The sequence below is a fragment of the Diospyros lotus genome, chromosome 7 (genome assembly GCF_014633365.1).
Source record: "Diospyros lotus cultivar Yz01 chromosome 7, ASM1463336v1, whole genome shotgun sequence".
Classification (NCBI taxonomy): Eukaryota; Viridiplantae; Streptophyta; class Magnoliopsida; order Ericales; family Ebenaceae; genus Diospyros; species Diospyros lotus.
Genome location: NC_068344.1, coordinates 36553162 through 36576577, shown reverse-complemented (window position 1 = coordinate 36576577; position 23416 = coordinate 36553162). Strand labels below are relative to the sequence as shown.

The 23416-nt window shown below is 31.8% G+C and overlaps 3 protein-coding genes across 8 annotated transcripts; 2 read left to right on the top strand and 1 right to left on the bottom strand.

Annotated features, from left to right (window-relative positions):
- Window positions 1-758: 758 nt before the first annotated feature.
- Window positions 759-10727, top strand: LOC127806880 (uncharacterized). Its single transcript, XM_052344448.1, has 14 exons — window positions 759-1068; window positions 3557-3612; window positions 3736-3910; window positions 4393-4494; window positions 5001-5072; window positions 5413-5529; window positions 5648-5725; window positions 6189-6264; window positions 6401-6502; window positions 7978-8056; window positions 8141-8352; window positions 8732-8877; window positions 9528-9650; window positions 10295-10727. The coding sequence occupies exons 1-14, from the start codon at window positions 982-984 to the stop codon at window positions 10445-10447; spliced, it is 1578 nt and encodes a 525-aa protein (XP_052200408.1). The 5' UTR covers window positions 759-981; the 3' UTR covers window positions 10448-10727.
- LOC127806879 (cytochrome B5-like protein) lies at window positions 7799-18468 on the bottom strand. 6 transcript variants are annotated; one of them, XM_052344446.1, is made up of 6 exons: window positions 18305-18468; window positions 17860-17961; window positions 17709-17746; window positions 17522-17599; window positions 17290-17381; window positions 7799-8153 (listed from the first exon to the last, which is right to left on the bottom strand). In XM_052344446.1, the coding sequence occupies exons 2-6, from the start codon at window positions 17936-17938 to the stop codon at window positions 8150-8152; spliced, it is 291 nt and encodes a 96-aa protein (XP_052200406.1). In that variant the 5' UTR covers window positions 17939-17961; window positions 18305-18468; the 3' UTR covers window positions 7799-8149. The 6 variants fall into 6 exon arrangements, with proteins under 6 accessions (XP_052200406.1, XP_052200405.1, XP_052200403.1 ...); XM_052344445.1 differs by lacking the exon at window positions 7799-8153 and adding an exon at window positions 15804-16580 and having other exon boundaries at window positions 17458-17599; window positions 17709-17760; XM_052344442.1 differs by lacking the exon at window positions 7799-8153 and adding an exon at window positions 15810-16580 and having other exon boundaries at window positions 17860-17964.
- A 2081-nt stretch (window positions 18469-20549) lies between these two features.
- On the top strand, window positions 20550-23264 carry LOC127805722 (putative F-box/LRR-repeat protein At3g58920). Its single transcript, XM_052342473.1, has 3 exons — window positions 20550-21368; window positions 21462-21620; window positions 22959-23264. The coding sequence occupies exons 1-3, from the start codon at window positions 20550-20552 to the stop codon at window positions 23262-23264; spliced, it is 1284 nt and encodes a 427-aa protein (XP_052198433.1).
- Window positions 23265-23416: the final 152 nt, after the last annotated feature.

The following is a 23416-nucleotide window of genomic DNA, read 5'->3' as shown; positions in this document are numbered from 1 at the left end:
CTCGACTTATGTCTTGAGGGCAAAAAAATAATAATTATTTTATAAAAAAAACTATAGCCTTTACATTCCAAATAATATGGTCACTCACTACAACTATAGTTATTGAAATATGATACAATAAGATTGCACAACCTTAATAACTCGATTATATTATCTCTTGACCAAATAAATGTCCAAATTACTTGTTCTCAATTTCAAAAATAAACAAATCAACGTTCAAATTATTTTTAATAAAATAAACTATTTATTCAAATATTTTATCAACTTATTAACAAATAAACAACTATAAAGTTTATAAACTCCTATAATTTATACGTCTATATCAAGTTGGAATAATAAATTTTAGCAATTTAAAAATTATCTTATATCTCATGCCAAAAAAAATGTAGATACAAAATTTAACCTTATATATTGTGGTGAAATTGTAGTAATGTACTTATCTTTTTGACAACAATTATAGCTCAAATCAATTATTTTGCAATGAAAAAAACTCTCGTGTAAAGACAATTGTTACATTGATCACTTCATCTTAAATAAAAAATACAATAAAATTTTAAAAATTATATTTGATAAATTTTTTAAATATTTTACATTTATTTTTCTTTTTAATTTTTTTACAAGCCCTTTATTCTTTTGCTAATCTATTATCTATTGGCTCTTAATTTTTGATTATATTTTATTTAGTTGATCTAACTTAACGGTCTCTCTCTGTCTCTCGTATATGTGGTGTGCGTTCAAAGCGCTCGCCTGTCCTTCGAAAATATAAAATTACGCGCTCTCTCACGTTTCACCTCTCTCTCTCTCTCTTTCTACCTTCAATCCTCCCTATCCATGGTGATCTGATAGAAGAAGCGAGAGCGAGAGCGAGAGAGAGAGAGAGAGAGAGAAAGAGGCTGTAATTTGAGCTGCAATCTAGGGCATTATTGCGGCTTCGTTCTCGCCCCAGAACACATTGAGCGAGCCAGAAGGAGTCTGGTGACAATGCTGCCATTGGACTCTCTCGACGCGCTCATCATCTCTGCCAGCAGAGCTTTCTGTAGTCGTCTAGCCGTTTTTGTTCAGATTCAGGCATGTTTTTTCTGATTTCCTTTTTTTTTTTTAATATGCTGTTGTTATCTCGGACAAGCGGAGAAAATTGAGGTTTTTGTTGATTGATTTCTAATTGTTGTGCGGTTTGGATCTGACGATTACGCTTACGCTTGCGTTTGCGTTCTGATAATGCATTAGGAAAAGCCAAAAAAGAAAGAAAGAAAGAAGAAGAAACAAGAACATGATGGTTCTTTGGATGGCTATTGACGATCCAAATACAACTAAGAGATACTAAAATGCAAAAATTGTCTATATCACCTCTTTTTTTTTTTTTTTCTGTGAGCCAATGGATTTTAAATTTCAGTATAATTTTTCTTAAATTTGTCGCGTAACATCCTTGAATAATGATGTGCATCTTGTACTAGCCTTGGATCTGAGGGACTCAGAATGTGAGGTTTAGATTACATGATTGGGGAACCTTTCGGGAAAAGGAAAGGCAGGAATAAGGATCTGGGACTGGAACTTTGTGGTATTTTATGTTAGTTACCTAAATTTTGGCCACAATTATGAATTGTTTCCAATATTGCTATTGCGAGGCCAATAAAAAGGAGATTGTTTAGCTAATTCATTATGATGTCTGTTAGATTAAGACTTGATGTGTTGCTGCTGTTCTATCAGCTTTTATTGCTCATAAATTCGAGTGAACAGCCAACAAAGCAGTCAATATGCTGGTGGATTTGTCTTCTTCCGTAGTTATTATTATCCTTTTCCTGGTTTCTTTGCACCTATCAAAGAGGACTAGCCTTGTACCTGCGTAGGTACCAAGGGACTAACAAATTCTGAGCAGCCTCCAAGTGGTGGTTCTTGATAAAAGATGATTGATAAATAATCTTGTCATCTTCAGATTTTTTTACATATTTTGGTGCAGAATGGGAGAAGTTTTTGAGTTGTCTTTTCATCTGTTGGCAATTTACTTGCTAATCATTCCAACAAGCCAGTTAAGTACCCAAAAGTGCCTTCTCTTTGATAAAGAAACAATCATATTTTACAAAGAGTTTCTTTCTTCTTCAGGGTAGGTTTAGGAATTATGAAGTCTTCCTTGCTTTTTCTTGGTGGCTTTCAGAAAAATGTTCGTACATTGTAAGTAAAATTTTAGCAATGGAAGTGCCAAAGTAGTGGCCATGTTTGGCCAGTTGACTGGTTATTGTGGTACTGTGAGTTAAGCTAAATGGTTGAACTTAAGATATAGGTTTTAGTTGCTTAAGTAATAGTCATTTTAGCTTGTGAGATATTTAACATTTTTTGCAAGTTTGGGGTCTTCAAATTACTTGAGGTTGAAATCACAATTGATAAATATTTAAAAATAAGATATGAGAAGGATTTGAATGTTAAGTCAAGGCTCAAGGCTCAGAAATTTCCACAGGTATCACTTGTAACTCTTTTATGACCATTTACTCTTATGGTATAAAGTGGTTTTTGTATAATCTTTAGTTTGTCTGTCTGCGGTTTTTGGTTACCTCAATCACTTTTGTGAGGCAATAATAATAGCTGAATAACTAGTTAAGGAATGTAGTCATTGATTGCTTCATATTATGCATGATGTATGTGTTGTCTGTTCAATTTATAGTAAGATGACCACTTTATATTCAAATGGATAAATCTATTTTGACATTTTCTTTCTTCTTTTTTTTTTTCTCTGTAACATGAGTGAAGTCTGCACCATCTGTACAGTCTTATAAATAACCTCTCTTAACAAAACAAGCACTCTCTGCTGGAGGTGGTTCATTCTTTTGTTATGGACATGACAATTAACAAACAGTTGGGTTCTTAAGGATGGTACTTGTAATAGAGTCTGCTCTTATGTGATGAAATCAACTAGCAAAGACAAAGGATTTTGTGTTGTAGGTTTTTCAGCTATTTCACGCTATTGGTTATCCTCATATTAAATTAGGCCTGTTCTCCTGCTAGTAAAATCAAATCTATAAGGTCTCAGCCTTCTTTTTGTTTTTACTTACCAGTAACCTCAAAGGTGACCTAGCATATTGTCTTGAAGTGTTTGAAAGATCTAAAGATATTAGTGCTTTTAGAGGTGTAGCCTTTTCAGTTGTTGGATAGTTAACCATTTCATGGCCACCTGTTTGATCATGAATTTTAGCATATTTGTGAATTAATGTAGATGCTGAATAGAATGGAGGTTTAGAATTAACATAGCCGGCCCTGGCTAGTGAGATTAAGGTTTGTGATTGTTATTGTTGTTTAACTTGGTCCCAGCTTAGAAGCACAATAAAATGCACTTTATATTACATTATATGGTCATTTCTGGTAGTTTAATTATTCTATAATATTAATATAGTTTAAGTAGTTTTTCCCATGATGTGTGTATTGATCTGACTCACACATCTTATCTTGCCAATTTTGATTGTATTTTATTCTCGGACTTCAGTTCTATGCCCATATTTTTGTGCATTTTAGTATGGCATTGCAATGAGATTAGGTTTGTATCTGAGTCCTATTGTTCTTGCTGTAGGGATATGTTATTTGCTTAACTCTTGCCATTGGGTGGTCTCTTGCTGCTTTTGTCAGGTATTAAGATTGATTTCTGAAGTTTGCCATATCGTTGCTTTACATTCCTGACTCATTTACCATCCATAATGTTGATATAGAAGGTGAAATTCTAGATTTATAACGTTTGCCATTCTCTGACAGGACGAGGCAGATTAGACAGATAGAAGATAGTAGAAAAGGTGGCAATGGCTTTTCATTTCTTTGTCATGATATTAATGACCTCGAGCATTCTAATCAGGTCAAACTACCAAGAGTGTCTGTTGTAATGCCTTTAAAAGGTTTCGGAGAGCACAATCTACATAATTGGAGAAGTCAGGTGAATTCTACAGAATACCTGTTACCTAGCAGTTCCTTTCTCTCTGTCTTCTTTATGCTGGAAAGGAAAATAGTAACAAACTAGATTACCTGTTGTATATATTTTTTAATTCTCTAGTCCAATTATTTTATCACATAAATGTTGCCAGAGTCATTGTAATTGAAGACTGGTGTAACTTCTCATTGTAAGTATAATATGGTATGGTAATACAGAGTAAAAAAGATCAGCACTAACAATTATTTGCTAAGATTGGGCATTACGTTTCTATCCTGTTCATGTGCTACTGCTATATTAGATATATACTCAAGAAGCACCTTATCAACATATTTTTTTTCTAGATTACATGCATTGCTTTGCCCGAAATATGTTATCTTTGAAAGATTTACCATTTGAAACTTTTGTAGTCTATTTTCCTTGCTTGTGAAGATTATTACTATCTGCTAGCCTCATTGTGTTTTTGGTTCATGAATATCCAAATGCAGATCACATCTCTTTATGGTGGTCCTTTGGAATTTCTTTTTGTGGTGGAAAGTACTGAAGACCCCGCTTACCATGCTGTAAATAGTGTCCTAGCAGATTACAAGGTATTTGTTTTTCCATAATGCATATTGATTATTTAGCAACTAAAGTAGATGCATTTGATTGTTCAGAAGAAACAAATTTAGAACCAAAGCATTTCCGTTGCATGACAAATGTATTATGTACTCCTTTTTGACTTCTAAAATATTGTGAGGATATCATTCAGTTTTAGTTGTTTTAACGGTTGATGCAAATCTGCAGTATGAAAAATGATGTATTGGCTATTATATAGAACTAGTATTTCATGTTGTCTTTTCTATATCAGCGCTTGGTTATAATTTGTTGTTGTGTAGACTGTGAAAGAACTGGCATTCCTGGTGTATGGCTTGCTTATTTTGAGTCATCCATGGTGTCTGCTGTCATGTATGTGTGTTATATGCTAACTATTTGAGTAACAACATGCTTTGTGCTAAGTTGTCTATTTGAAGTTTAAACTGTCCTATTTTTGCAGCATAGGTCTGGTTTCTTCTACCTTGTCCGTCTTGACGTTTTTTTCCCATATTGCTTCCAGGATGATGTTGACGCAAAGATTATTGTAGCTGGTTTATCAACAACTTGTAGTCAAAAAATTCACAATCAGTTGGTAAGAGATATGTTAACTACTGCTAACTCTTCCCAAGGACTAGGTTGGAGTTAAATATGTTTCTCATGTTTGCTCACGTGCATCTTATGGTTCTTCATTTTGATTAAAAAAAATTGACTCTTTCCTTTAGAATGCTCTCCGAGTTTAATTAAATTAAGCTTCTATATATGAGTAATCATTTGATAGGATTATCTTGATATAGTCTTCTAAGATGGCACAAGAAACTACAACCACTGTTTCTGGTGATTTCTTATATCTGCATTTACATATTTTCTCTTGCTGGGTCATTCTTCTGTAAACATGCATGCCATTATTGATCATCATATCCTTGGTTGTGCAGATTGGGGTGGAGAGAGTGCATAAAGACAGCAAGTATGTGTTGTTTCTTGATGACGATGTTCGGATGCATCCTGGGTCAATTGGAGCCCTGGCTGCAGAGATGGAGAAAAACCCTGAGGTATGGTTATTACTAAGATAAAAGCTGTAATTTCCTTTATATTAAATTAGTAGCCTTAGTTCAGATTTACCCTTTCTCCATCCTTAGCTATTCTCAATCTTGTTCTAATCATATGCAGATTTTTATTCAAACGGGATACCCTCTTGATTTACCTTCTGGAAGTTTAGGAAGTTACTGCATTTATGAATATCATATGGTATAACATCTACTACTTTCATTTTCTTTTATGTTCCAAATTTCCAATGTTGATGCTTCATGCATGCATACAAATACGGGAATATTCTGCATTTTGTTGTTTCCAACCTACTGATACATGATGGGACAAGGACATGGGGAGACGATATTTTTCAAAAAAGTAAGACACAACGTGGTTTAGATACGTTAACTAATAAAATAATTTTTTATATTCTTAAAGCATAATAAGGTGTCAAAAGATTCAAAGCTATATTCCAAAAGAAATATGCATTTATAACTCATAAGCCAAAATTCTAAATGAATAACTTTGATCTAATTAGCAATCCATTCGCAATCCAGTTGATGTTTATAGGGCTAGAGAATAGAAGCATGAAGGGTATGGAAACTGAACAATCATGCAATCCAAACATGGAAAAACAAAAGAATCATGCAATTACCAAGTTGTTACAATATTTTTCTTGCAGCCTTGCTCGATGGGTTTTGCTACCGGAGGGAAAACATTCTTTCTGTGGGGAGGGTGCATGATGGCAAGTATCAACTATCTCCTAACCGCTCTGTGCTCAATATAAAGTTGCAAAACTATTCTGATTTTTTTTTTTCTTTTTAAGTGTACTCAAGCTTCTTTCTTATGCATATGTATAAAGATATATATATATATATATATATTTGTATTTTCTCCAGATGCGCGCAGATGATTTTAGAAATGATCGTCATGGAGTAGTTTCAGAGCTCCGAGATGGGGGATACTCTGATGACATGACACTTGCTGCTATAGCTGGTATTGTGATTGGGTGCCTATACCTCTTTTAACCTTATGTGATTGGACTTAAAAAACATTTTCTTTCTAATTCTGCCCCGGTGGTTGGCTTCCAGTTTACTGAATCAGGATTTTTTTAGCCACTGGGAATATTGTTAGTTTTGATGTTTCTAAATTGGGAATTATTTGCACAAAGTAGCTGCTCTCAGAATCAAAACCTTCTTTGTTATGCTTGGCAGCCTGTTTTTGCACTAAGCAATGGCTACTCTGCCTCCCCATAACTTGAATTTAATTTTCTTTTTATGCAAGACTTAGTTGAGAATACCCAATGAACTACTCTGCATTGCAACTGCCTTTCATAAAATTTTTCTTGAATATGGTCTTCAAGATCGGGTGACTGGGGTAGACTACTGCTTTGGTGGTGAACTGCTCTATCTGGTGCATTTTTTTTTTGGCTGCAATTAGAATTCACATGATTAGGCTTTTCAACATATAGATTGGCAAAGCTCAATGCCCACATTCCTTCTGTTTCCAACATTTGTAAGCTCCATTTGTTTGGGTGTAACATTTTCCTTTTTTTTGGTGTTTGATTGACAAAAAAGATGGAAAATATTTTTATAATCAATGTCTTTTACCTATTCAAAATTCGTAAGTCATTTTCCTATTTATACCAAAGCTAATAAATTATTTACATGTATGTATATGCATAAATCTATAAATGAATACATATATACACAATATGTATACATTTATACTTTTTCATGCACATACATTTATATATATATATATATGTGTGGCCAAATATATATTTTTGCCCCTGTACTTGTACGCTTTTTTTATTTAGACACTTGACCTTTTTTGTTATTTTAAAAATAATCCTAAATTATGCTATTTTAAATCAATTACATCCTTGAACTTTTTGTTTGTTTCAATTACACCGTTGAATTCATTGTTCTCAATAATTTGTTTTAATTACACCATTGAATTCATTATTCTCAATAAATTTGTCGAGGTATGCAATTGATTCAAGATTGCATGGTTCAGGGGTGTAATTAAAACAACAAAAAAGTTTAAGAGGTGCAATTGACTCGAAATTGCAAATCTATGAGTGTTTTTAAAACAATAAAAAATTAAAATATCTAAATGAAAAAAATATATAGCTACACGGATTAAAATATATATTTTACCATATATATCCATGCACATGCACACACATACATAAAATAGATAAACATGCACGCATATACATGAACATATATGTTTACATATATATATACATACATATAGCTAATTTTTGAAAAATATTTTACTATGCAAACCAAACACCAGAAAATAAGATAAGAAATACCTTTGTGTAAAATATTTTACATCGAAATATGTCTAAACAAACAGAGCCATAATGAACTGTTACAATGAATTGCTACAATCAAAATTTGGCATTTTCTAGCTACCAGATCACTAATTCTTTCGCCACGGATGTCCTTGCTTCTTTCTAGGGGCCCATAAAAGGCTGATTACATCGCCACCAGTTGCTGTTTTTCCTCACCCCCTTGCAAGTGATCTTAGTTTCTCAAGGTATGTGACATACTCCAGAATGGCTTTACTGGAAGACAGGCATCTCAAGTAGTTAGGTTCTTTTTGACTATTTCACTTGTGCAGGTACTGGAATTACCTGAGGAAGCAAACATTCGTTTTGGAATCATATACCACGAAGGTTAACCGGATTATGAACCGTGCTTTATTTTCTTCCCACTGCTATCTGTCGTGGGGGTTTGTTGCACCATATTTCATGGCCGTGATTCATGTTGCAGCAGCACTAAGAATTCATTCCAAAGGGTATTCACTTGAGGACACAGGCCTTACTTCTCGGGGTAAGAACATTGTGTCTGCTAGGTAGGTCTACAGTTCAAACATAAGAAGCAGACTCCTGATGAGGATAGCAGAGGTCTCATACTGATTTAAACTAAATAAAGTTCAGTAGCATTGTCTCTAGGATTTAATAATTGCCCTTTCAATTCCTTAGGGAACCATATCTGTGTATGTGTATTAAGCCTGTATTATGATGATAAACCTTTTCTAGGAATCCCATGTTTGTATAGCCTTGGGATATCCATTGAAGGCTTCTGTTGGTTGTTCTTATTTGGGGTGCTGTGTTCAATGTAAAGTAGTTATGCACTTCGAATAAAAGCTCAAGCTATTTGTTCTGCCATGACACTTCTTGTTCTCACTTTTGTCAGTTCTGTTTTTCAGGGTTATCACTAGCCGGCTGCCTAGCTATATGCACTTTTCTAGAACTTCTCTCTATGTGGAATTTGACAAGAATAGAAGTTAAACTATGCAACTTGTTATCTCCAGAGGCGCCCCCACTGTCCCTTGCTTCTTATAACTGGTGTCTTGTAAGTATCTCTTCTTCTTCTCGTGAAAGCACAAACAAGCAATGCAATTTTTCAGTAACCATTCTTTTTTACCGCCCCAACATTTCAGGAACTCTGTAAATGCCTTACATCAGTCGTACATATGATTAACTTGTCTAACATTCCCATGTGTCCCCTTACAGTATTCTTTTATATTTTGTTTGAATTTTTTTTTTTTTGATGAGAAGTTTGTTAGTGAAAGTTAAATAACTCTTGAACTAAAATCCTGAGCACTGGAAGTGCCACCCGACCCTCTAATTCTAGTAACATAAGTAGCTATTTAATCAACTGTAATCTGCTGTAACAACAACAATAATAATAATTAAAAAGTAACTCCAAGCCAAGAGAAAAAACTAAAATAAAAATATTTATTTCCTCTTTTCCTTAAGGGGTCATGTTAAAGTATGTTCAGACTACCATAGAATATATCTAAAAGTAAAGAAATAAATAGCTTTCCAGCAAAAAAAGAGAGAAAAAAGAAAGAAAGAACTTTCATCCCAAAAGCAACCTGGTACATTGAGGAAAAACTCTTGTTTCTGACAAGCGAGGTTGATATAATATAATAATATTACGATTAGGATGCTAATCATGACATTCTAACACTTTAATTTTTCTGCTATTTGATTGACCAGGTATTCATTGCAATGCTGGTAGATAATTTTTTGTACCCTATCTCCGCATTCCGTTCTCATTTTTGTCAGTCTATCAATTGGTCTGGTATCAGATACCACTTGAAGGATGGAAGGATTAGCAAGGTATGCTTGTTAAGACCTTTCACTACCCACAAAACATGGTTCTGGTTTGGTGTTTATCTAATCTTTCAGACTAACACGCCAACAGTATTTATTTGAGATTGAGACATCCTCCTTTTAGAAAATGAAACATTCCATGATGACTTGATATAGTCTCCATAAAGCTAATTTTATCGATAAAGGTGTAGCCTAGGGCCCGTCCTTTTTTTGCAGGAATCAGTGTTTAATAGTTCATATGAATAAGCTGTAGCAATAATCAGGTTACTCCTTTGTGACCTTATCAAGGGTTCCCTGACTCTCACAAAACGGGGAGTTTTGTGCAGGAGGAACGCCCTTTATGAATAAGGGGTACAGGTCTCTTCCTAGGTGGGTAATATCAGGTAGGGTTAATACAATAATAGACACTCGTTTACATTATCATCCTTTTCGTTTCAAGACCCGTTCAGAAGGGAATCAAATGCTTCTTGTTGACCAACATTCGAACTGGGCATTCATTGTTTAGGCAGTTCACACTGACCATACATACATCATGCTATCATCCAAGATTTCAAATTTTTGGTTCTTTTCAGATACAATGTCACTAAAACTATCTTGGTCTGCATTCTATATCACAGTCCGTGGTCCGCTGAGTGTGCATTTTGTTACAGATTGACAGAAGCAAAGGTAAAGGTCCAAAATTTACAGATTTAGGAGGAAAGCGTTTATATGTGAAGAAAGGAGCCGAGACCAAAGCCGCTATCATCAATTCTTTGTCAAGAAGTTTAGCCCAGTGGCGACAACCGAAGAAATTTGACGCCTAGAAATCTAGTTATCGTTGTAGTTCTCAAGGGCTCCAGGAGAAGTTGTTATTTAGTTTATTTGGCCAATCAATTCTTTGATTGATTTAGTGCAATGATTCATTTATTCATTCAGTATCCATTCAATCAATTTGTGTAATTATTGTAAGTGATTATACTTCTAGTGTAAGATGGTAAAGCTGTGTAATAGCATCCATTTCTCTTCACATCTGCCCAGCATCCTCTGTTTTGTGTAAATTTTTTGGTGTTTTGTACACAAATTTTTTGTTTATATATCATTTCTAAAGATTTTTTCCCACTAATTATTCTTGTGTAAATAAGAATTTTATTAAATGAAAAAAAAAATGTAAAAACATGTACAAATTTATGCTAAAACATACATCAAGCGTCACAATGCAAGAGTTCAAGGAAATATTTGAAAAAGAATCATGCTAGATGTATATTACTTTTGTACATCTTGAGCTACATAAGAGAGTATTATGACCAAAATACCCCTCGTTTCACATGTGCTTCATGAGGGACTTTTTTATCATTAATACACCTTTATGTAATTCAAGGTGTACACAAAGGTGTACCAATAACATTTTCTTTTGAAAAACTACATTGATCAAGCTCACTCCCAATTGACTAAAAGAACACTTCTCTATGCATTAAATTGACTCTAACTCCAGTGTTATTAGTGGTGCTAACAATCTCAGAACTAATAGCTTAGAGATTACTCACCAAACTAATAGCTTAGAATGCTAGAAATATAGGCATAGCACAAGCCACTATTTGACATAAAATACAACATTAGTAATGCCAACCCTTACTTACTAAACACTTCAAACCAGAGTAGACAACAAACTTATAAAATTCCTAAAATATAAAACGTCTATGAATAAAGGAATTTCAATGTATAAAATTTCTTATTTTATCAAAAATAAAAAATATAATTTTTAAATATAATCTAATTCTTATTTCACAAATCAATTGGTATGTAACCCTTCAATAATTACAGAAACTAAACTTTTAATATTCCTTCACAATCAAAAATGTCTTGCAGCATACTTGGTCTAATTTTCTCCCACAATCTATCCATGGTATTTATACTTTTTACTAAGCTTGCTCAATCACCTTATCCGAAGAAGGATAGTTGAGATTAGCTCCAAATAAATTTTCCAAAAATTGTTATAGATTATAAGGGGATTGCAGGTTTGATAGGAATATAGGTTATGATATGTAGGAAAGGTATTTGAGAGGGTGTTCCACTTGCCTTTCTTAAAATGAGTTTTTAAGTTGTATAAAACTTAAAAGTTGGATAGCGTTTAAATTGATAATCTGTTTGAAAAAATGTGCTTTAAACTGTTAGTTATATAATTATGTGTCTATTTTGAAAGAACTGATAAACTATCAAAATTTGATAAAAAGATAAAAATAGACATGTTAAATAATATAAATAAAATTAATAAAAATATTACATATATTAATTCAATATACATTAAAACACACACATATATATATGTATATATGATGGAGATGGTCTTGACTAGAGACAGCAACCACAGATGGGTTTGGCGACGACGACGACATAGAAGATAGATGGATGAAGAAAGGTAAAGATTAGAAATATATATTTTGTTTGAGGGTAAATTAATAATTTACTTGGTCAATGCAAAAAGCTAAGGGAAGTAGCTTTTTGAAAATGCTGTTAAAATAATTTATAAGGTTGGCAACGTTTAAGTTCTTAGATTTTAATAAGCATGTAATAAAAAAAAATAAAAATAAAATAACTTATAAGTTAAATGAGCAAGTCATAAGTCATCAAACCGGTAAGCCAAACACCCTATGTTTTGAGCTATAAAAGCTTGCTCAACCACCTTATCTCTTAACATGATTCTTTTAGAAAAATGTTATACTCATGATTAAGTTTGACAAATAATTTTCTTAAATTGACAAGAAAAAATACATCGTGGATAAACTATTATTAATCCACTATTATGAACTATTATAAACTATTACGAATAATAAATTTATTCATTATTATTAATTTTAAATAAAATTATTATAAATTTGTATTTACTTATTTGTGGGTATAACATTTCCCTTCTTTCTAAACTTTCTCTACTTTGATGTTTACAAAACACAAGAACCTTAAGCAAAAACCCTAATTACCGAACCCTCGTGGATGAAAACAAGCTACCAAGCTTATTGGAGGAACTAATAGGGGAGATCTTGTCGAACCTGTCACTAAAGGAAGCAGCAAGAACCGATGTCTTAGGATCAATTCACTGCTGATTCTTGCCTTTTTCGAACACAAACTGCCATAAAATGTAGGCTCTAATGTATTGTAAATAGCTTTGTCTCCCTCAACGCTGTCCCTTTGCATGGGCTAAAGTCCTGTCGTCGAGATTTTCAAGGTGATACCGACATTTATTGCCATAAAACTATGATTTGGGGTCAATTTTATGTGCCTCACAAAGTCAGTTATATGCCTCTAAAACTATTAAAAGGAATTACAATAATTGCTATAGGTGCTAGCGTCGCTAATTGTATCTTTAGCGACAATGAATTGGTTATATGAAAAAGTATACATAACAACTAATAAATTTGTCTAAAAAACATACATATAGATTGCAAAAAGTACATATACTGACTAATAAATCTGCCTCAAAAATAAAATTAGCAAAACATTTTGTCGCTAAAAGTACTATTAGAGACGAAGTTTTTTGTGGTGTAAAATACTATAGCAACAATTTTTTTTGGTTCCAAAAGTGCTATTATTAGCGACACTTCTTTTTTGCTGCAAAAGATGAATGAGAGTCAAATATGTTAAACGGCCACTAATAATTTTATTAGTGACTATTAATATGTCTAATTAAATTTTACTGTCAGTCACGTTTGCCTCCATTAACACGAGACAAATTACTTTGCGGGAAATTTTATTTACAGTGAGGGTTTTACTCTTCGCAATTATATTTTAATATACTTAAAATATCCTATTTTGAAAAGTCATTTTTACTCTTACATTCACTTTCTTCCTCAATCAATTACCCGCCACCCATCCCTTCCAAAACGAAGACACTATAACAAAAAAATATCATATCCAATGTATATAATACAACAAAAAAATATCAATACAACAAAAAATACACACACATATATACACCTATATACATTAACAGTTGCACCTATATATACATATATACATTAACACAACAAACATATATATATACGCACATAGAAGGAAGCACACAAACATATATATATAGATATATATATATAGGAAGGAAGGAAGCTCTTCATCAATCACTCCCCCGAACCCTAGGGTTCGGGAAGCTCCCCGAACTCCAGCTTTCGGGGGACTTAAAGTCCCCCGAACTCCAACGTTCGGGGCACACTGAAAGCCCCGAATGCTAGGGTTCGAGAGCCCCCCGAACTCCAGGGTTCAGGGAAGCTCGGCGGCCATGGCCGCCAAGCTTCCTTCCTCTCTCTCTATATATCTATATGTATGTGTGCATATATATATATATATTTGTCTCTATATATCTATATGTATGTGTGCATATATATATATTTGTGTGTTTGTGTGTGCGTGTATATATATGTATGTGTGTCTTTGTATATATATATATATAGTGTGTGATTATTTATTTTCATCTATTTTTTGTGTCTCGTGAATCTTGTATTTGTGAATCGAAATTGTTGAGATTTGAAGATGTTAAAGAGATGAATGTTTGTGAATGGCTACTTGGCATTCGGGAACGCTAGCCTTCCCCGAATGCTGGAGTTCGGGAAACATGGTGTTTCCCAAACTCTGGAGTTCGGCAACATGATATTAAATAAAATTTAGGAAGAAATATGTATTTATTTTTAAAAAAAATTAAATTATTCAAGTCCAATACTTAAATAAAAAAATATGTTAATATAAAATATGTTATATAAAAAATATGTTAATACAATTATATAAAATATAAAATATAAAAAAATAAAACATATATTCGCCGAACCTTGGAGTTCGAGGAACTATGGATTTTTCGAACCCACGGGTTCGGAAAATCCATTATTAGATTAAAAAAATTAAGTAAAAAATATGTATTTGTTTGTATTAAAAATTAAATTATTCTAGTGCAATACTTAAATAAAAAATTAAGTATAAAAAATGTTAATTAGCACTATTTAATTAAAAATTAAGTTTTTTCAAATATTTGTATAAAAAATAAAATATAAAAAAATTAAAGCTTCGGAGGCATCCCATGCCTCCGAATTCTAGAGTTTGGAGGCGTGGGGCGCCTCCGAAACCCAGGTTTCAGAGGGTTTCAAAGGCATTGGGCGGTCTGACTTTCAGGGGCGTTCCCGACCCCCAGCTTTTGGGGAACGTTGGGTTCCCCGAAAGCTGGAGGTCAGGGCACGTTGGGTTCCCCAAAAGCCAACTTTCGGGAAATTTTTTTTATTTTAATTACTTTTTTATTATAATAAAATAAATAAAATCTTTTTAAAAAGATACATATATCTTATTAGTTGAATTTATTTAATAAATAAATTAGTTAATTCTTTTAAAAAGATACATCCATCTTTAAATAAATTAAATTAGTTAATTTTTTTAAAAAAATAAATTAGTTGAATTTATTTAATAAATTATTTTTAAAAAGATACATATATCTTTAAATAAATTCAATTAATTTTTAAAGATATATATCTTATTAAATTAGTTAATTGAATAACTAATTTTAAGTATATGTATTTTTAAGTAATTTAATAAAATAAAATAACTAATTTTAAATTTTTTTTGACTATCAAAATGTTCCCCGAAAGCTAGCTTTCGAGGAACCCAATGTTTCCCGAAAGTTGGCTTTTGGGGATTTTTTTTTATTTTGATTAATTTTTTATTATAATACAATAAAATAAAATAAAAAATAAAAAATATAAATAAATAAATAAATTCTTTTTTAAAAAGATACATATATCTTAGTAGTTAAATTTATTTAATAAATAAATTAGTTAATTCTTTTAAAAAGATACAGCTATCTTTAAATAAATTAAATTAATTAATCTTTTTAAAAATAAATTAGTTGAATTTATTTAATAAATTATTTTTACAAAGATACATATATCTTTAAATAAATTCAACTATTTTTTAAAGATATATATCTTATTAAATTAGTTGATTGAATAACTAATTTTAAGTAATTTAATAAGATAAATTAATTAATTTTAAATTTTTTTGAGTATCAAAAATTTAACTCACGATAATTTAAAATTTAAAATTAGTTAAAAAATTTATAATTATTTAAAATACAGATATTTAAAAATAATTTATTTATTTATATTTTTTTAATTTTATTTTATTATAATAAATTATCTCTGTGTATATGTTTGTATATATATATACATATTTGTGTGTGTGCTCATTAGGAGAAAGAGATGGAGAGATGGGTGTGAGAGAGAAAGAAATGGGTATAATGAGAGAGAATGAGAGATGGAGTGACTGTGCAGAGTAAAAATGGAAAGAAGATGATATGGTGGGATGAGAAGGGTAAAATAGGATTTTTGAAAAATGATGAAAAATTTTGGCGGGAAAGGCTGCGAAAAGTAAAACCCCCGCTGTGAATAGAATTTCCCTTACTTTGCTCTTAACTTTTCATATTTAGGTCAAAAAATTACTATATTAATGCATATAACACCAAATATGTGATCAATAATAATAGTTTTCATTAATTTACAAGTAATTAAAGTTGATACTAATTGTGATTATTCTTAATAACAATTTTTAATTTGGTTTATTAATTTTTTGGAATAATTATAGTTCTAATGCTAGTCCTTGTCTAGATATTGAATCCTAACCTTATTCCATGGGGTTTACACTTTTACTAGCATGCCCAGTCAACTTACCTCAATCAGGATACTGGATAGAACACAGAAGAGATGGAATTCAAATAAATTTACCAAGATTCAATACAAAAGGGATCAATTCATAATGAATGTGAAATGAAGGAACATGATGGCAGTTTACGGCCGGGAAGAATGAAGTTCCAAGGGAAGTGATCTACTGTTAAAATACAAACAAATTGCTCCCTACGACTACCATTAATTCTTCATCAAATCTCCAATGTAAAAATCGCCTATCATATCGAAGACTCTGGTTGCATGTTGGGGACTGCATCCACATATGGGTGCAAAGAGGTAGTAAATATAACATGGATATAAAAGCAAGCAGAGTCAGAAAAATAAGAAATGACAGATTCTGAAGGCAGCTCAATTTTGATTGGATTGATGATACATAACAACGATTACAAGGGTTAATACAAATTCTAGATATCCATGCAACTCTACCCTTGGCCATATTTTCTGTAAAGACCATTTTGTCTTAAGGGTTTGAACTAAGTTTTCTTTCGACTCGACTGGTTATGATTCCAAAAAATATTTTTTCTTTCAGAAATTAAACAAATCTGAGCGTACCCATTTGAGAAACTGGATTCAGAAACAACTTTCAAGAAATTTATCAAAAAATCCTAGTTCTAACTTTTAAGAAAATAACAAAAGAAAGCACATTTTCATTGGTTCCAAAACTAAAACTAGTAAAAACAAAAACCATATGAAAGCAAAGCCGTTATGGAAGTTCTCATAATTTTTGGTTTGGGAAACAGGGAAAAAAAAGAAAAGAAAGAAAGAACAGAAACACCAGAATGACCAGGCAGGGCAACTTCATTGGATATGTTTTAATTCCAATTGCGCCACAATATCATCAATAAAAAAGTTCATTTAATTTGACACCAAATTTTACACATATGGATAAAAGAATAAGCAATTTTATACAACAGCAAAACAAGGTTGTGCACAAAATTCATTTTTAGGCACACACTTACCCGTAGAACCCTTCAGTGGAATCGTCTCCAGCATGAGCTAGTATAGCATCACCACCAGGGTGTTCCTCCACATATGAGGTAACATCATACACCTGCAATTATTTTCAAAATTGATGGTAACAAAAGATGGGAAATCAAAAAAATAGCAAAAAACTACACAGGTCTGACCACATTAGTATCACTGGCTTTAAAGCTTTTATGTGATTTTTGAACGTATGAAGCATGATAAAACCTTGTCCTTGATGATAATCCAACAATCTGTCCGCTTGTTGTGCAAGGACACTTCAGCTCTGGTGTATGCTTTGGATGCCTAAAATGTAAAATTCAAAAAAAATGAAAAAAAAGCGATCTTCCTGTTTGAAGAAATACATCCTGAGAAAGAAGAGATCCATGGGTCAATTAGCATAAAAAAGAAGTACCTTGTCATTTACATATGCCCAAGCCTTTTTGTTATTACCTGCAATTAAATGACTTCCCTATTATCAGACATTGAATGAAAACATCATATACTCTAATTTACAAGAGTATGAGAAAAATGAAAAGGTCAACAAAGAAGTATATGAAGATTACTAGATTTAAGCCGTCCTGGGATCAAATACAGAGCCCCCAATAAGATTCCCAACACCAATGCCACCACTACTGTCACCATATATGTAGACTGAGATCACCTCGCTTCTCAAACATCCAAAAAAAATCCGAAAAGTAATGTCAAAATATAAATAAATAAAATCTATACATAAAACTGAAATTTTACTAAAACAGACTATAAATAATCCAGCATTTGGAAACTACAACATATAGATGCAACTATGTGTATGATATCTATATGTGCGGCGTGCCTCTAAATATAAACATTGTATGAAGAAAGAATTTCAGGAAAAGAAAGTGCATTCACAAGTTTGAAATCACAAAGATCTAACGGTTGGGTCTTAGTAGATCTACATTTTAATTTTCGCAAAAACCTATCAAAATGCGAATATATATAGATGGCAAAACTAGTCGACGGACATCTTACCAACGGTCGGACAAGTGACTATGCGGCGCCAGATAACAGCCGAGGCGGTCGGTGGTTGAAGTAGCGATCAACGTCGGAGGCTTGCGGTGAGGCGAGACAAAGACGGAGGAGAGGGAGGCCGGAGAGGGCGACGTTGCAGAAGGGAGGGGGCTGGTCTGGCGACGGTGCGGGTTTGGTATGAGAAATCCCTAAGGGGTTTCCCCTATTTATACCCGGGTCGCGGGTCGGGTTGTACTCAACTCCAAATAATAAATAATAAATTTTATTTATTATTTTACCATCTTATCCCTTATTGATTAAATTTAGAAAATTAAAATTATTTTAATTTTAAAAGTTAATTTTTTTATTTTTTCAACTCTATACTATGAATTAAAAAATATATTTTTGATATTTTTAAAATTTTCAATTTTAATTATAAAATTAGAATTAAAAATTAAAAAATATTTTTTAAAATCCATATTTTTAGTGTGAAGTAGACTTTAGACTAAATTATAATTGCATAAAATTTTAATTTGAGACAAGACTCGACCAAAACCAACGTAATTGATTGGGTTAATTCGATTTACTTTGTGATTGAATTGATTTCGAGTTCAAAATTTAAAATTTGGAATGATCGCTCTTGACACTTGCATGGTTCTTGGTGTTCGTGCTCTCAATTACGTCAAGAGAGTTAAATCGCAAGTTGGGCATTTGGTCATTGTGTAAACTGAGAATCGAACTCGCAATCCACTATATTGATACTCGCGTATTACTCATCTTATAGCTCGATTTATGTCCTGAGAGTTTCAAAATTTAAAACTTGATCGAAGACGCCGCTAACCTAAATTAGTGTCACTTGTGAATATTTTAATTGGTATTGTCTAATATAAAAAAAAGTATTTTTTTAATTAATTTTTATTTCATACATTCCCTTCTAAAATTTATATAAACTAATATATATATATATATAAATATCTTAGAGAAGAATATCTTGTTTTTATTACAAAAATAAAAATAATAGATATATTTTGAAAAATAAATCTAATTTTTCTAAATAAAAAAATCTTTATTACAAACTAATAATAATAGATATACTTATCTTTATGCTTCTAAGCTTCCCAAAATCAAAATAAGATTAATATATAGAAATAGAATTTTTTTTTTTTGGTAAAATAGATATAGATTTTTGTTTGCTTAAAGTATGACCCATTTATAAAAATTCTAGAGATGGCTAATTAAGACTCATAAGTATATATATATATAATATTTATTATAATACAAAACCTAAATGGATTAGGAAATGTTTCTAAATGATCTTTCAGTTGGACAATACTTTCTTAAATAAAAAAAATCTAATCTGATTAGGAGATGACTTTAATTAGCACTATATATATATATATAGAAGCAAAAGATACAAAAAAAAAGTATTCTTCATATGTTCAAGAATTTAGAGTCAACAAATCAAGAAGATTTCAGCTCGCAAAGACGAATGTATGTATAAAATTTACTTTTATATGTAATTTTCATTTTGAATATTATATATATGTATGTATTTTAGTTATTAATTTAAATACGTACTAACATATATATTATTCATCAATTTAGGTAAAGCGTAAAGAGACGGTTAGGGTATATTTGATTAGGGGTGAAAAGTTAGGCATAATTTCAATTCTTACCCACCCTTTACGAATCTTTATTTCTTGATTTTAAAGAAAATCTTCATTTTTTAAATTAAGATGAAATTCAAATTTCATGAAAAAAAAATTTATTTGATGAAAAATGAATTTTATCCCATTTTTCACCCTTATCAAACACACCCTTATTGTTAAAGGATTTGAAAATCAATTATTAATCGAAATGATCATAGACTAAGTTAAAAAAAGAAAAAAAGTGATTTTTGAAAACTATACTATAATTATTCATTTCAAACATCGGATCATATATTTTGAAAATTTTGTTTGTCGGGCTAATAATAAAAATAATTTAATATTTTTTGTAAATTTTTAAATTTTTAATTTTGATATTTAGATTCAAATTTACTTAATTAAGTATAATTTTATTTAATATATAAAATTAATTTGGAACGAATGTATTTATATTAATTTGATATTTTAAATGTTATGTAATAATGATATGTATGGGATTCTTTTATTATCGTGACCAACACACTCTTCACTGATCTGTAAGGATGATTTCTGTCTAAATGTCTTCTACTTTGATGTTTACAGAGCCAAGAACATTGCACAAAATCTCTTGCGAAACCGCCATGGATGATGTAGACAGGCTGTCGAACTTACCAGTGGAATTATTGGAGGAGATTCTGATGAAATTGTCGCTAAAAGAAGCAGCAAGGACCGGCGTCTTGTCCAAGGACTGGAAGAACAAATGGCTATCACATCCTCATCTTCAGTTCAACGATCAATTTGCAGTCAGTTCTTGCCCTAATGGTCCAGCACAAGCATCCGTGAGAAACCACCTCTTGTGTAGTATAAATCGCGTCGTCTTCCTCGATACGGCTCCCAGGCACGAGCTAATTGGACTCCCATTATCAGATCTTCAGGGTGTTAGCGACTTTGATCGGTGTATTCGCCATCTCTCTAAACGTTCCGTCAATGCAATCACACTCGAAATCGAGAAAGGCGACCGCTACGAGCTGCATTCTTCGTTGTATTCCTTCCACGACATGGGGTTTCTGAAATTGTCCAATTGTGCGTTGAGAGCTCCGTTGGCTTTCAAAGGCTTCCGAGGCTTGACGACTCTTCATCTCGAGCAAGTAACCATGGATCAACACACGTTTGATCGCGTGATCTGCAACTCGCCTCTGCTCCAAGAACTGAAGTTATTAGACTTCGGCGGCTTCTCCGTCGCTAAAATCCGAGCTCCCAATCTCAGGTCCGCCACCGTCAGAGGCAATTTCCATCACATTGCCTTTGAGCAAACATTCAATCTAACATCCGTCTCGGTTTGCTTGCATGAAAGCACCGATCAGAATCCAATTGTTGCTGGTTCTACTTGCAATTTGATCATGTTTTTTGCTGATTTGCCTTCTCTCCATACGCTTGAGCTCAAGGGCCAATCTCGCAAGGTACGCCACAATTTCATAATTGTTGTTACCTGTCCAATCGATTCTTCGCATAGATCGAGTACGTTGATGATATTTTGTTATTTTTTTTATCAGTATTTGGCTGCTGGAGTGATACCAAAGAGGCTGCCAACTCTATGTTTGAGTTTGAATTACCTTTTCATAACCATAGATTTCAACAATGTGTTGGAGCGTCGGGCAGTCTTCTGTCTTCTCCGAAGCTCTCCTAATTTGAGGCATCTTGTCATATGGCTGGTAAGTCTTCACTTTACAGTTTTCTTTTATATTTATAGAGTTGTATTTTTTATTAATTTAATTCTTGTACTTTTAATTTTTTTCATTCCAAGTTGAATTTTTTATTGTTTCGATCATATATACCTATATGATCGAAACATTATTAATTTAATTCCTGTACTTTTATTTTTTTTATACCAAGCTAAATTTTTTGTTTTTTATACCTCTATGATCGAAACAAAAAAAATTGCCATACGAAAAGAAGTTAAAATATGGGAATTAAATTTATTAAAAAATACAGATATAAGTATGTAATTGAAATAACGAAAAGATTAAATGACTACACGAAAAAATATGAAAATATGAATCTAGTCTCAATTAGATTATAGTGACAAACGATGATCAATGTTCCATGATATATATATCCATACCTTTGCTATTAAAGTAGTATTTGTTAATCAAGATATAGATAAAAAAAGTAAGATATGAAAAATATTTCAAAATTTTGTCACTTTCAATATATTTGTTAAATTTATCTAACGACTTTTGAAAAAAAAATCACATAACTTTTTATCTAAATTTTTTCAAATATGTTTATCTCTTTTCTCCTCTAGATAAACATATATTGATTCTTACGAATAAGAAAAAATGACGCTTGTGTTCTCAAGTACATTCTTAAAAAATGAACGAACAACTTGATAAAAATCTTTGAATCCTTCACAACCTTATTTTGATCTGATATGGTTCGAAAACTATTTCAACATTTTCTTAATACAATCTTATCTTACTCATTTTAACAAACACTACTTAAAATAAATAACTTTTCACAATGATGCTTTTCACCATAAGATTAAATTCATCCAAGAGCCACCTATATATATGCATATATATATATGTTTCATGTAAGAAAAAGTAGAAATTTGGTTTAATCGAACTTATCGAATCGATCGAACATGTTGGTTCAGCTCAATTATTTTCTTACAATAATTCAATGTGGTTATATTTTCTAAGAAGTTCAATTTTTTATTTTTCTGAATAATGAAACTAACTGAACCAACTAAAATATAAAACGATGTGACTTTTTTAAATCTTTTCTTGAGTTGGTGCTTGAAGTTTACAATTGATTTTTAATTTTTTTTTGTTAATCGGTTAGTTTAGTTTTTTTCGTCTATCGAAAAGTATAATTTTTTGTGTTAGTTTTATTTTCAATTCAATTTATATTTGGTTATTTAGTTTAATCGGTTGATTCCATTCGATTTTATCTCTAAGTTCAATTAATTTAATTACTTAATTTTGATTCAATTTATAATCCAACCGATCGTTTATACACTTCTAAACTTTGATATGTTTCTTCTGCAGGTTTACGAAGGGTCGAATATTTCAGAAACGGAAGCTGATGGGACCAGGCCAGAAGAAGAAGAGTACGATGGTATTGCATTGACTCAGTTGCGGTCCGTTTCCATTTATTACATTAGTCACGTGAGATGTCAAATGGATTTCATCAAATTTGTACTCGGACACTGCCCTTCACTTGAGAAGCTGTCTTTACAGGCGAGGCTGGATGCTGGCCCAAGCTTGCCCATTGACTTGCTCCGATTCCCGCGAGCCTCCTCCTTGGCCAGAATCCGTTATGACTCACTCAGCCTCCGCCTTGCTCAGAATTAGTTATGACCCACTCAACTATTACTATTAGATGCTCAAGATTTTTCCACGTCTGTTAATAATTTTAGATTTGATACATTCTTATTTTATTTTTATGATTAAATACATTTAAAATTATTAAACACTCCCTTATATATATAAATATATATGGTTAA

Bases quoted from the DNA above. Each gene is read 5' to 3' on its own strand.
- LOC127806880 (XM_052344448.1), top strand. From the start codon at position 982: ATGCTGCCATTGGACTCTCTCGACGCGCTCATCATCTCTGCCAGCAGA. The intron at 1,069-3,556 runs GCATGTTTTTTC...TTCTTGCTGTAG, and splicing joins CCGTTTTTGTTCAGATTCAG to GGATATGTTATTTGCTTAAC. The intron at 3,911-4,392 runs GTGAATTCTACA...ATCCAAATGCAG, and splicing joins TACATAATTGGAGAAGTCAG to ATCACATCTCTTTATGGTGG.
- LOC127806879 (XM_052344442.1), bottom strand. From the start codon at position 17,938: ATGGTGACAGTAGTGGTGGCATTGGTGTTGGGAATCTTATTGGGGGCT. The intron at 17,747-17,859 runs GTAATCTTCATA...ATTTAATTGCAG, and splicing joins CCCAGGACGGCTTAAATCTA to GTAATAACAAAAAGGCTTGG. The intron at 16,581-17,289 runs GTAAGTGTGTGC...ATGTGGATGCAG, and splicing joins TCCACTGAAGGGTTCTACGG to TCCCCAACATGCAACCAGAG.
- LOC127805722 (XM_052342473.1), top strand. From the start codon at position 20,550: ATGGATGATGTAGACAGGCTGTCGAACTTACCAGTGGAATTATTGGAG. The intron at 21,369-21,461 runs GTACGCCACAAT...TTTTTTTATCAG, and splicing joins TCAAGGGCCAATCTCGCAAG to TATTTGGCTGCTGGAGTGAT. The intron at 21,621-22,958 runs GTAAGTCTTCAC...TTTCTTCTGCAG, and splicing joins GGCATCTTGTCATATGGCTG to GTTTACGAAGGGTCGAATAT.